The following is a 13,294-nucleotide window of genomic DNA, read 5'->3' on the forward strand; positions in this document are numbered from 1 at the left end:
ACAGAACGCCCTGAAGGAAACCAACGTCGTCTATACCTTCACATGCCCACTTGGGGACTGTAAGCCTCAAAGAACTCAGTATATAGTCAAGACAACAACGTCTCTTTCTTGGCGATTAACTATGCACAAATAATAGGGCTCCATCAAGGAACATATAATCTCTTCTCACAACCAGACCATCACCAGAGAAATCTTATCAAGCAACACAGAAATCATCGATAAATACAGTGATATCGACATCAGCAATCAAACAGGCAATTAATGCATAACTATATTCTACCCACTTCAAGATCCCGAACCAACATAGAAGCAGCAAGAGGAAGTATGGGCCAATAGACCATCTGCAGTTACTTTCATTCTTATACCCAATTTACATCATTGATTCGTGTTCAGGCATAGGTCAGTCACCTCACCTAAAACTTTTGTGCCATATCACCTCACCGAAAACGCGTATAAGCATGATGTATTTTATGTATAAGCAAAGTCTTTGAAAATGTAATAAGCATTACAAAACGCGTTCAGGCGTCAGACCAGAAATAAAGAATGAATTTTGGAGAGTTAATTTATCTATTACCCTTCGATTATCACTATTCGACAGTGAAGAAGAACGTAAGAAATATTGAGAAGATTCGTGTTATATTCATGTTTGTTTCAGTTATATTCAACAACATATATATATATATATATATATATATATATATATATATATATATATATATATATATATATATATATATATATATATAAGATAATATATAATATAATATATGCGCAATTGACGATCACAAAACACTGATTACTTGTATGCGGTTTCGTTGAAGACATCATAAGAAGGAAAGTGAAACGCCATGCAACCTCTGAAGAGACAACTAACACAGGCTATTTTATTTCTATTTTATTATTTTACAGGAAATTCTTTTCCACAGCTCATAAAACGGAGGAAAGGGTCCTGAAAGATATTGTTAATAGAAACGTTATCCCTACAGACAAAAATCAGAAGATACAACTGACGATTTACTATAAAACCCAAAAAACGGCCAGCCTACTCATGAGAAACTCTCCAGACACAAAGCAAAACGCTTTAAAAGAGACCAACGTCGTCTATGCCTTCAAATACCCTCTTGGGGACTGTAAGCTCCAAAAAACCCAGTATATAGGCAAGACAACAACTCTTTCCAGGCGATTAACGATGCATAAGCAACAGGGCTCCATTAAGGAACATATAGTCTCTTCCCACAACCAAACCATCACCAGAGAAATCTTAGCAAACAACACAGAAATCATCGATAGATACAGCGATAGCAGGCGGCTTGACATCTGCGAGGCACTACACATCAAGAAGTCAACACCAGCAATCAACAGCCAATTAATGCACAACTATATTCTACCCTCTTCAAGACTCCGCTCCAATATAGAAGCATCAAGAAATATGGGCCAATAAAAATAGGCCTTCTGCAGTTACCTACCTTTAATACCTGTTTGTATTACATTGTTTCGTGTTCTGTCTTGTGTTAAAAGTTTATTTTCACCTCATCCAAAACTATTGTAACATGTCACTTCACCCCAAATGTAGGTATAAAAAACTCGAAGATGTTTAAGCTCTATTCAGTTAAAGTTGTGTGTGTGTGTAAACTAAAGTCTTTGAAAATGTAATAAGTTTTACGAAACGCGCTCAAGTGTCGCGTCAGACTAGAAATAAAAATGAATTTTGGAGAATTGATTTTTGAATTTCCATCAATAGTGAAAAGAAACGTAAGAAAGATCGAGAAAATTCGTGTTAGAATTATTAATCTTACTTTTTCGGTCATATTTAATAATATATGTCTACAGGAAAGACTGCTACCAAGATATATATATATATATATATATATATATATATATATATACAGCAGCATTATATTATATATAATATGCAAGACAAGGCGGTCACTAAGGAGGATATATACAACACAAGGCTGCTGAAGGCCTCCAGGGGCCGCACTTTCAAAACTACAAAAGGAAAAACTTCAATCACCTGCCGGACCATTACGGCGGGGCGCTAACGAGGCCTCCATGTTGCGTCGGGTCCTCGAACACTCTCTCAGCTCCTGGCCCCTCTTCTCTCTCAACCCTGGTGCTGTGGTAGCCGTCCACTGTACACCCCCCTGGTGCTGTGGTAACCATCCACTGTAGACTAACCCCTTGGTGCTGTGGTACCCGTCCACTGTAGACCCCGCTGGTGCTGTGGTACCCGTCCACTGTAGACCCCCCCCCCCTGGTGCTGTGGTAACCATCCACTGTAGACTAAACCCCCCCCCCCCCCTGGTGCTGTGGTACCCGTCCACTGTAGACTCCCCCCCCCCCCCCTGGTGCTGTGGTAACCATCCACTGGAGACCAGGTAAGGAGTGTAGTGAGCAGAAGACGCCAAATGAGAGACCTTCCTCAGGAACGTGCTGTGTAATGACCGTCTTAATTCATGGCGTGGATCCATTAAGATGAAAGCAGTCATCTCAGCGGTTGGTGGTGATAACCTTCAGCTCTCCGCACCGCCTGTCTCCTTCTGACCTTCATTCATACAACTATAATAGTAAAACATCTCTGATTAACAGGGTCTATGAGAGAGCATATTTACCTGAATTTACCTGAGGGCCACTAACACTAGTGGCCTCGACGAAGACAAAGCTGGCGGCTTGTCAAAGGTTCCCCCATTTGCCATTATAATCTTTTCTAGGTGTATTTTAAACCCCAGAAGAGTTCTGGCGTTCATGGTGTTACGGTGCCCTCTCCTATTTCTTTCGTTTGCCTGCTTTAAGAGTCATATCAGCTCTCCCTACTGATTCTCTGAGGTACAGGGAGTCTATTGATATATGTGGCGACCAGACCGGCCGGCAGATAAGGGAGAAATTTACATTATAAGTTGTAGGTAAGGGGAAAGTGGCGCCCTGATATAAATGAAAGAGTATCCCCTATTGCAGATATGACGTTTTGTAAGGGACGCTAGCCGATCGCGGATTGGCCGACTTAGGTCGCGGGCGACCAATCAGAGCCCGCCGTGACGTCACCGAGTGCCCCGGGCGGCGTCAACGTCAGAGTTGACCTGACTGTGGAGGTGAGATGATGCGCCTCGGTCAGCTCTCGAGGATTTGAGGCTCTACAAGCCTTATTCAGTGGATTAAACTTGCCATCGCAGCCCACCATAAGTTATTGGAGACCCTGCGCTTCTGGGAAGCAAAAAGGAACCAAGTTCATTGAGCAAAGGAGTGCCAAATTTGGAAAATAGTCGGCGACGACGCTGGGTGGCGCCGCTGGACGTTGAGGTCTGGAAGGTGCGGCGGGCAGGCCTAGCTGTGACTGGGTCACATCCACTGAGGGTTTTGGAGGGACGATACCGTTCCTAGGACAAGGATCAACGCCTTGTGGAAGGGACGAGTGTGTGAATATAGTGATTAGCTCAGTGCCCATTGGTGAACCAGGATTGGAATAGCTGAATCTCTGGGATTGAAACGGCGACGACACGAAGGCTTCACGTCACCTGAGGACCTGTGGAACGTCCTGGATCGTCGAAGATCGACTCAGGAAGCGTGGGAACCTCACACCATCGAGGGACAGGCGTCGTGAGCCAGGAATGTAAGGTAGATCATTTTCCCTCCCATTACCCCTTGTGTGAGTAGGCTAGTTAGGCCACAATATTTACTTATGTATGTGGCAATAGGACATTAATACTTTATTAGTAGGATAGGCTGCAAGGCAGCTTGTATCCAGGACTGTCAGAGGGGACAGTGTGTATGGACGGCAGAACAGTTGAAGAAGAGGTGCCGATGTGGCGAAGAGGCCCTCCTGTGAGAGAGTGTGTGACTCCTGTCTAATCTGCCCAGTTGAAGGAGTGGTTGGAGGTCGTGGAAGAAGAGTTGCTGAAGATCTCCAGATTTATTATCCTTATTTTCATTTTCATGTATTGCTTGTGATTGTGTGTGTGTGATCATGTAATTGTGTCAGTAAATTCACACATTTTACCATTGTGTTTAAGTGTGCCTCCATTATAATATTTCTCTATGAGCATACACGAAGGTTATCATAGTATCACCTAGGGAACGTCACGTTCTCTATAGAAGTTCTTATCGCCTGGAGAGTGGTAAAGCAGCACAGACTTATATAAGAGTGTACCCTTAGCCATCTGGCTAGTATCAGAGCCTGACTGGTGGCAACAGGTAACTTAGTGGCTGGAGAGAGGTAAAGCCACACAGACTTTTATGGGAGAGTACCCTGGGCCGACAGTCCAATAGCAGATCTATGGGAGTAGCAACACTCTGGCAACAAACAGTATAGAATACACCCACTGAACTGCAATGCTGGGGTGCAGATATACTAACCCAGCTGGCGACCTTGTTAAGAATAAGATAGAGAAGACAGGCGGGAAAGGAGTTCCTGCAACCTTTTTGTCTGGCAGGCAAGACTCAAGGGAATTTATTGTTATAAGGTAAGCCTGAGTCTTCCTTCAATCCTCCACGGGTCTAGGCCGGAACTGCTGATAGCAGTTTCCCCGTGGTTGACTGAAGGGCTTCCAGGGTGAATCAGTGGCACCCCCTTCAGTGGTGGAAGCAAAGACCTGCGGTGGTGGGCATTGCTGGTCCTCTCCTGTGGGACCAAGGAGACTCCGGTGAATCCCGGGCGTCGGAGGGGCTGAGTATTCGGCCTTTTGAGCTCCTAGCAGCTGAGTGCTAGCGGAGCCCCAGCCCACCCCCCGTTACAATGGTTTCGGCAGGTTTACAACCCTGTGGGTGAAAAAACATCTCCTGTTTTCTATCTTATATTGTGGCTTGTTGAGCTTCAACCCGTTGCTCCTCGTTCGTGTTACATCCAACCTTTGGAAGAAACTCCCGATCGACATGGTACAAATTGTTTAATATTTTGAAGGTTTCGATGAGATGCGCCCTGTCATGCCTGGTCTACAGTGTTGTTAGCCCTGTGGCCCTCACCCTTTCCTGATACGTGAGATGACTAAGATCTGGTATGATTTTTGTTGCCCGGTGTTGCACCTTCTCCAGAGCAGCTGTGTCTTTCTGGAGATGAGGTCTCTAGACGTGCGTTTGACTGCGTCTCATTCCGATGTTCTTCCGGGCCTGGCTCGACTATGTCTCTCAGGTTCGGCTTTGCGGTGGTTTCAAAACTATTTACCGGGCCGCTCATTCAAAGTGACGGTTGGTGGAGTGGTCTCCATGTCCCGCCTTGTCTCACATGGTGTCCCCCAGAGAGTGATTCTCAACCTGCTCCTATTCTCTATACTTCTGTCTTATCTCCCGGGATGCCCAGGTTTTAGTCGATGACGTAACCCTCGCGGCGGATGGTGCCAATCTCCTGGAGACTCAAAGGTCCCTGCAAGTCGCTGTGACTGTGTTCTTTGCAATTTTGCTGGGGAAGGGGCTCTCCATTACCTTGGGGAAAAGTTGTGTCAAGAGCTTCTCCTGGACCCGTTTGTCAGACCAGCCAGTGGTGACCGTCGTGGGCCCGGTCGTCTCCCGGTTGCCACGGAACATAGGTAACTGTGGGTTGTTCTCGATGGCCCTTGGCTGACATGGAGGTATTTTGTGGATTACCTTCGTGCCTCATGCCTATGTCGCATGAACATCATGAAGTGGCTCTCTCGGGGCGCCACATGGGGGGCTATGTGGGAGTCGCGCCAAGCTCTACAATTCATCCATAGCAAGATCATGTATGTGAGTGATGTCTATGGCTCGGGAGCATCATGGGTCTTGGTAAGGCTGGATCCCGTCCAGCATGGTGACCTTCGCCGGCGTGAGGACCATAGAAGACAGACTCAGGGAGGGAACCGTGAGTGGTGGACGAGAGAAGATAGAAGTGGACTCGCAGGGAAAGAAGATTGTAGTCGTTCGTTTTATAGTATTGTGTGTGAAAGTGAGACCTGCCGTGTTATGTACATGTGTAATAAGTGTATATAGTTACGAAGTACACTAGGTGATGGCTTAGGTTTGGTGTTGCTTACCACCTTTGCCTTGAGATTGACGATTACTATCACCTCCTAATAATTTACCTATGACTCTAGGACAGGGGCCTCGTAGCCTGGTGGATAGCGCGCAGGACTCGTAATTCTGTGGCGCGGGTTCGATTCCCGCACGAGGCAGAAACAAATGGGCAAAGTTTCTTTCACCCTGAATGCCCCTATTACCTAGCAGTAAATAGGTACCTGGGAGTTAGTCAGCTGTCACGGGCTGCTTCCTAGGGGTGGAGGCCTGGTCGAGGACCGGGCCGCGGGGACACTAAAGCCCCGAAATCATCTCAAGATAACCTCAAGATAACGTAGGTTGGAGCAAGTAAGGAGAGGCATTAAGGCCCCAATAGAAAGTTCCTAATATAAAGAACCTTAGTACCTCCAGGGAGGAGGTAACAGCCCACTTTAGTAAGTAAAGTACCTGCCACTTTATTAAATATATTCAAACTAGGTGAATCAATATATAACAAACAAATATTTTATAAATTGTAATTGCTTTAATATAAATTAAAATATACATTTACAATAGATAAATTCATAGCAATAAAGAATTCAATTACCAATCTTGTCATTGTTTATAATATAATATATATATGGCAAGATACCAAGATACCAGGATTAAAAGGATAGGCTAAAATAATTGATAATCTTATCAGTGCTGCTGCATTTACATATTTATATTATTACTAATTGGTAATATATGGCAGGTGGTAATATATGGCAGGTGGTACTATATGGCAGGTGGTAATATATGGCAGGTGGTAATATATGGCAGGTGGTACTATATGGCAGGTGGTACTATATGGCAGGTGGTACTATATGGCAGGTGGTAATATATGGCAGGTGGTACTATATGGCAGGTGGTACTATATGGCAGGTGGTAATATATGGCAGGTGGTACTATATGGCAGGTGGTACTATATGGCAGGTGGTACTATATGGCAGGTGGTAATATATGGCAGGTGGTAATATATGGCAGGTGGTAATATATGGCAGGTGGTACTATATGGCAGGTGGTACTATATGGCAGGTGGTACTATATGGCAGGTGGTACTATATGGCAGGTGGTACTATATGGCAGGTGGTAATATATGGCAGGTGGTACTATATGGCAGGTGGTAATATATGGCAGGTGGTAATATATGGCAGGTGGTACTATATGGCAGGTGGTACTATATGGCAGGTGGTAATATATGGCAGGTGGTAATATATGGCAGGTGGTAATATATGGCAGGTGGTAATATATGGCAGGTGGTAATATATGGCAGGTGGTAATATATGGCAGGTGGTACTATATGGCAGGTGGTACTATATGGCAGGTGGTAATATATGGCAGGTGGTACTATATGGCAGGTGGTACTATATGGCAGGTGGTACTATATGGCAGGTGGTACTATATGGCAGGTGGTAATATATGGCAGGTGGTAATATATGGCAGGTGGTAATATATGGCAGGTGGTAATATATGGCAGGTGGTACTATATGGCAGGTGGTACTATATGGCAGGTGGTACTATATGGCAGGTGGTACTATATGGCAGGTGGTACTATATGGCAGGTGGCACTATATGGCAGGTGGTAATATATGGCAGGTGGTACTATATGGCAGGTGGTAATATATGGCAGGTGGTACTATATGGCAGGTGGTACTATATGGCAGGTGGTAATATATGGCAGGTGGTACTATATGGCAGGTGGTAATATATGGCAGGTGGTACTATATGGCAGGTGGTACTATATGGCAGGTGGTACTATATGGCAGGTGGTAATATATGCCAGGTGGTAATATATGGCAGGTGGTACTATATGGCAGGTGGTACTATATGGCAGGTGGTAATATATGCCAGGTGGTACTATATGGCAGGTGGTACTATATGGCAGGTGGTAATATATGGCAGGTGGTACTATATGGCAGGTGGTACTATATGGCAGGTGGTAATATATGGCAGGTGGTACTATATGGCAGGTGGTACTATATGGGAGGTGGTACTATATGGCAGGTGGTACTATATGGCAGGTGGTAATATATGGCAGGTGGTACTATATGGCAGGTGGTACTATATGGCAGGTGGTACTATATGGCAGGTGGTAATATATGGCAGGTGGTAATATATGGCAGGTGGTACTATATGGCAGGTGGTACTATATGGCAGGTGGTACTATATGGCAGGTGGTAATATATGGCAGGTGGTAATATATGGCAGGTGGTAATATATGGCAGGTGGTACTATATGGCAGGTGGTACTATATGGCAGGTGGTAATATATGGCAGGTGGTACTATATGGCAGGTGGTACTATATGGGAGGTGGTACTATATGGCAGGTGGTACTATATGGCAGGTGGTAATATATGGCAGGTGGTACTATATGGCAGGTGGTACTATATGGCAGGTGGTACTATATGGCAGGTGGTAATATATGGCAGGTGGTAATATATGGCAGGTGGTAATATATGGCAGGTGGTACTATATGGCAGGTGGTACTATATGGCAGGTGGTACTATATGGCAGGTGGTAATATATGGCAGGTGGTACTATATGGCAGGTGGTACTATATGGCAGGTGGTACTATATGGCAGGTGGTAATATATGGCAGGTGGTAATATATGGCAGGTGGTAATATATGCCAGGTGGTAATATATGGCAGGTGGTACTATATGGCAGGTGGTAATATATGGCAGGTGGTACTATATGGCAGGTGGTAATATATGGCAGGTGGTACTATATGGCAGGTGGTAATATATGGCAGGTGGTAATATATCGCAGGTGGTAATATATGACAGGTGGTACTATATGGCAGGTGGTAATATATGGCAGGTGGTAATATATGGCAGGTGGTACTATATGGCAGGTGGTAATATATGGCAGGTGGTACTATATGGCAGGTGGTACTATATGGCAGGTGGTACTATATGGCAGGTGGTACTATATGGCAGGTGGTACTATGTGGCAGGTGGTAATATATGGCAGGTGGTACTATATGGCAGGTGGTAATATATGGCAGGTGGTACTATATGGCAGGTGGTACTATATGGCAGGTGGTAATATATGGCAGGTGGTACTATGTGGCAGGTGGTAATATATGGCAGGTGGTAATATATGGCAGGTGGTACTATGTGGCAGGTGGTAATATATGGCAGGTGGTACTATGTGGCAGGTGGTAATATATGGCAGGTGGTAATATATGGCAGGTGGTACTATATGGCAGGTGGTAATATATGGCAGGTGGTACTATATGGCAGGTGGTAATATATGGCAGGTGGTAATATATGGCAGGTGGTACTATATGGCAGGTGGTACTATATGGCAGGTGGTAATATATGGCAGGTGGTACTATGTGGCAGGTGGTAATATATGGCAGGTGGTACTATATGGCAGGTGGTACTATATGGCAGGTGGTAATATATGGCAGGTGGTAATATATGGCAGGTGGTAATATATGGCAGGTGGTAATATATGGCAGGTGGTAATATATGGCAGGTGGTAATATATGGCAGGTGGTAATATATGGCAGGTGGTAATATATGGCAGGTGGTAATATATGGCAGGTGGTAATATATGCCAGGTGGTAATATATGGCAGGTGGTAATATATGGCAGGTGGTAATATATGGCAGGTGGTAATATATGGCAGGTGGTACTATATGGCAGGTGGTAATATATGGCAGGTGGTACTATATGGCAGGTGGTAATATATGGTTATTTTCATCCGACAGGTAAATGACAACAGCACTATACCTGCTGGAGCTCCCTGATAGTGAGCCACCATCTAGGGTACAGTGAGACAGTACACGCAGCCCACTACGCCACGGAGCTCCCTGATAGTGAGCCTCAAACTAGGGTACAGTGAGACAGTACACGCAGCCCACTACGCCACGGAGCTCCCAGATAATGAGCCATCTAGGGTACAGTGAGATAGTACAGTCCACTACACAAAGAAGGCGGCACCAGTTTTCCCAGTGGCCGCTGGGTATCACAACTATCACTGTAGACACCTACAGTTTTATATTAGTAGTTATATCTTACTTTAGCGAGTTAGGAAATAAACCAACATTTGTGGCCATTGTTGATACAACATGTTACAAGTGGGTCAGAGTTTCCTCCAGATAAATGTTTTGATGTCTGTGGTGGAATGTGGCTGGGACAAGCCTTGAAGGTACCTGTCAAGGCTGAGTGTGTCGTGGACAGGTCTTCAAGACATGTATGAAGGCTGAATGTGGCCTCGATAAGTCTTGTGGATAAATATCAAGACTGAAGACGCAGAAGTCTTGAAGTCTTGAAGACTCCACAAGTCTTGAAGACGGATATCAAGGCTGAGTGTGTCCTCAACAGGCTTTGTCCAGCTGCTCACTTGCTCCTGGTGTTAGTCTCCCCTGGGGGCCCCCCGGGGGCCCTGGTCAGCTGCACACTTGCTCCTGGTGTTAGTCTCCCCTGGGGGCCCCCCGGGGGCCCTGGTCAGCTGCACACTTGCTCCTGGTGTTAGTCTCCCCTGGGGGCCCCCCGGGGGCCCTGGTCAGCTGCTCACTTGCTCCTGGTGTTAGTCTCCCCTGGGGGCCCCCCGGGGGCCCTGGTCAGCTGCACACTTGCTCCTGATGTTAGTCTCCCCTGGGGGCCCCCCGGGGGCCATGGTCAGCTGCACACTTGCTCCTGGTGTTAGTCTCCCCTGGGGGCCCCCCGGGGGCCCTGGTCAGCTGCACACTTGCTCCTGGTGTTAGTCTCCCCTGGGGGCCCCCCGGGGGCCCTGGTCAGCTGCACACTTGCTCCTGGTGTTAGTCTCCCCTGGGGGCCCCCCGGGGCCCTGGTCAGCTGCACACTTGCTCCTGGTGTTAGTCTCCCCTGGGGGCCCCCGGGGCCCTGGTTAGCTGCACACTTGCTCCTGGTGTTAGTCCCCCCTGGGGGCCCCCGGGGGTCCTGGTCAGCTGCACACTTGCTCCTGGTGTTAGTCTCCCCTGGGGGCCCCCCGGGGGCCCTGGTCAGCTGCACACTTGCTCCTGGTGTTAGTCCCCCCTGGGGGCCCCCGGGGGCCCTGGTCAGCTGCACACTTGCTCCTGGTGTCTGTTGGACATGCAATTATATTTACATAATTAGTTCATTACTGTATAACTCGAGTATTTTTGTCAATTACCCGCGGCACCAACAGTGTGTGTTCCCTGGTGTGTTGATGTGGGCCTCCTTACTACACACCGGGACCACCACTTGGCTCAGTGTATCCCGCAGGTTCTTGGCTACCCAGCTGGCTCCTGGGGTACCCAGCTGGCTCCTGGGGTACCCAGGTGGGTCCTGGGGTACCCAGGTGGGTCCTGGGTACCCAGCTGGCTCCTGGGATACCCAGCTGGGTCCTGGGGTACCCAGGTGGGTCCTGGGGTACCCAGCTGGGTCCTGGGGTGCCCAGGTGGCTCCTGGGGTACCCAGCTGGCTCCTGGGGTACTCAGGTGGGTCCTGGCTACCTAGCTGGGTCCTGGGTACATAGCTGGGTCCTGGGTACATAGCTGGGTCCTGTGTACATAGCTAGGTCCTGGGTACATAGCTGGGTCCTGGGTACCCAGCTGGGTCCTGGGGTACCCAGGTGGCTCCTAGGTACCCAGCTGGGTCCTGGGTACATAGCTGGGTCCTGGGTACATAGCTGAGTCCTGGGTACATAGCTGGGTCCTGGGTACATAGCTGGGTCCTGGGTACATAGCTGGGTCCTGGGTACCCAGCAGGGTCCTGGGATACACAGCTGGGTTCTGAGTACATAGCTGGGTCTTGGGTACCCAGGTGAGTCCTGGGGTACCCAGTAGCTGCTAGGTACCTCACCTTAATGTTCAACCCACCCTCGCCCCCTGGACGCCCCTCCCCCAAAAAACTTCCAAGATGGCTTAAGAGTAGATAAGAGCCAGAGAGCATCACTCTTGTTTACTGCTCTCTTATGCTCTCCCTCATACGTCTCCCAGCTAAAGTTTACGTCCCCCGTGCTATACTCTCACTCCCCGTGGTATACTCTCACTCCCAGTGCTATACTCTCACTCCCAGTGCTATACTCTCACTCCCAGTGCTATACTCTCACTCCCAGTGCTATACTCTCACTCCCAGTGCTATACTCTCACTCCCCGTGCTATACTCTCACTCCCCGTGCTATACTCTCACTCCCCGTGGTATACTCTCACTCCCAGTGCTATACTCTCACTCCCAGTGCTATACTCTCACTCCCAGTGCTATACTCTCACTCCCAGTGCTATACTCTCACTCCCAGTGCTATACTCTCACTCCCAGTGCTATACTCTCACTCCCAGTGCTATACTCTCACTCCCAGTGCTATACTCTTACTCCCAGTGCTATACTCTTACTCCCAGTGCTATACTCTTACTCCCAGTGCTATACTCTTACTCCCAGTGCTATACTCTTACTCCCAGTGCTATACTCTCACTCCCAGTGCTATACTCTCACTCCCAGTGCTATACTCTTACTCCCAGTGCTATACTCTTACTCCCAGTGCTATACTCTCACTCCCAGTGCTATACTCTCACTCCCAGTGCTATACTCTTACTCCCCGTGCTATACTCTCACTCCCAGTGCTATACTCTCACTCCCAGTGCTATACTCTTACTCCCCGTGCTATACTCTTACTCCCAGTGCTATACTCTCACTCCCAGTGCTATACTCTCACTCCCAGTGCTATACTCTCACTCCCAGTGCTATACTCTCACTCCCAGTGCTATACTCTCACTCCCAGTGCTATACTCTCACTCCCAGTGCTATACTCTCACTCCCAGTGCTATACTCTCACTCCCAGTGCTATACTCTCACTCCCAGTGCTATACTCTCACTCCCAGTGCTATACTCTCACTCCCAGTGCTATACTCTCACTCCCAGTGCTATACTCTCACTCCCAGTGCTATACTCTCACTCCCAGTGCTATACTCTCACTCCCAGTGCTATACTCTCACTCCCAGTGCTATACTCTCACTCCCAGTGCTATACTCTCACTCCCAGTGCTATACTCTCACTCCCAGTGCTATACTCTCACTCCCAGTGCTATACTCTCACTCCCAGTGCTATACTCTCACTCCCAGTGCTATACTCTCACTCCCTGTGGTATACTCTCACTCCCAGTGCTATACTCTCACTCCCCGTGCTATACTCTCACTCCCCGTGCTATACTCTTACTCCCCGTGCTATACTCTCACTCCCAGTGCTATACCAACACTCCCAGTGGTATACTCTCACTCCCCGTGGTATACTCTCACTCCCAGTGCTATACTCTCACTCCCAGTGCTATACTCTCACTCCCCGTGGTATACTCTCACTCCCCGTGGTATACTCTCACTCCC

At 47.7% G+C, this 13,294-nt stretch overlaps 1 protein-coding gene across 1 annotated transcript in view; it reads left to right on the plus strand.

The window, feature by feature from the left end:
• The first annotated feature begins 5,643 nt into the window (after positions 1 to 5,643).
• Positions 5,644 to 13,294, plus strand: part of LOC123766670 (involucrin-like) — a 16,774-nt gene continuing 9,123 nt past the window's right edge. The window contains exon 1 of the mRNA XM_069308573.1: positions 5,644 to 5,733. Within this exon, the coding sequence (XP_069164674.1) occupies positions 5,644 to 5,733 (90 nt within the window). The remainder of the gene's footprint in view (positions 5,734 to 13,294) is intronic.

This window comes from Procambarus clarkii, chromosome 62 (genome assembly GCF_040958095.1).
Source record: "Procambarus clarkii isolate CNS0578487 chromosome 62, FALCON_Pclarkii_2.0, whole genome shotgun sequence".
NCBI lineage: Eukaryota > Metazoa > Arthropoda > Malacostraca > Decapoda > Cambaridae > Procambarus > Procambarus clarkii.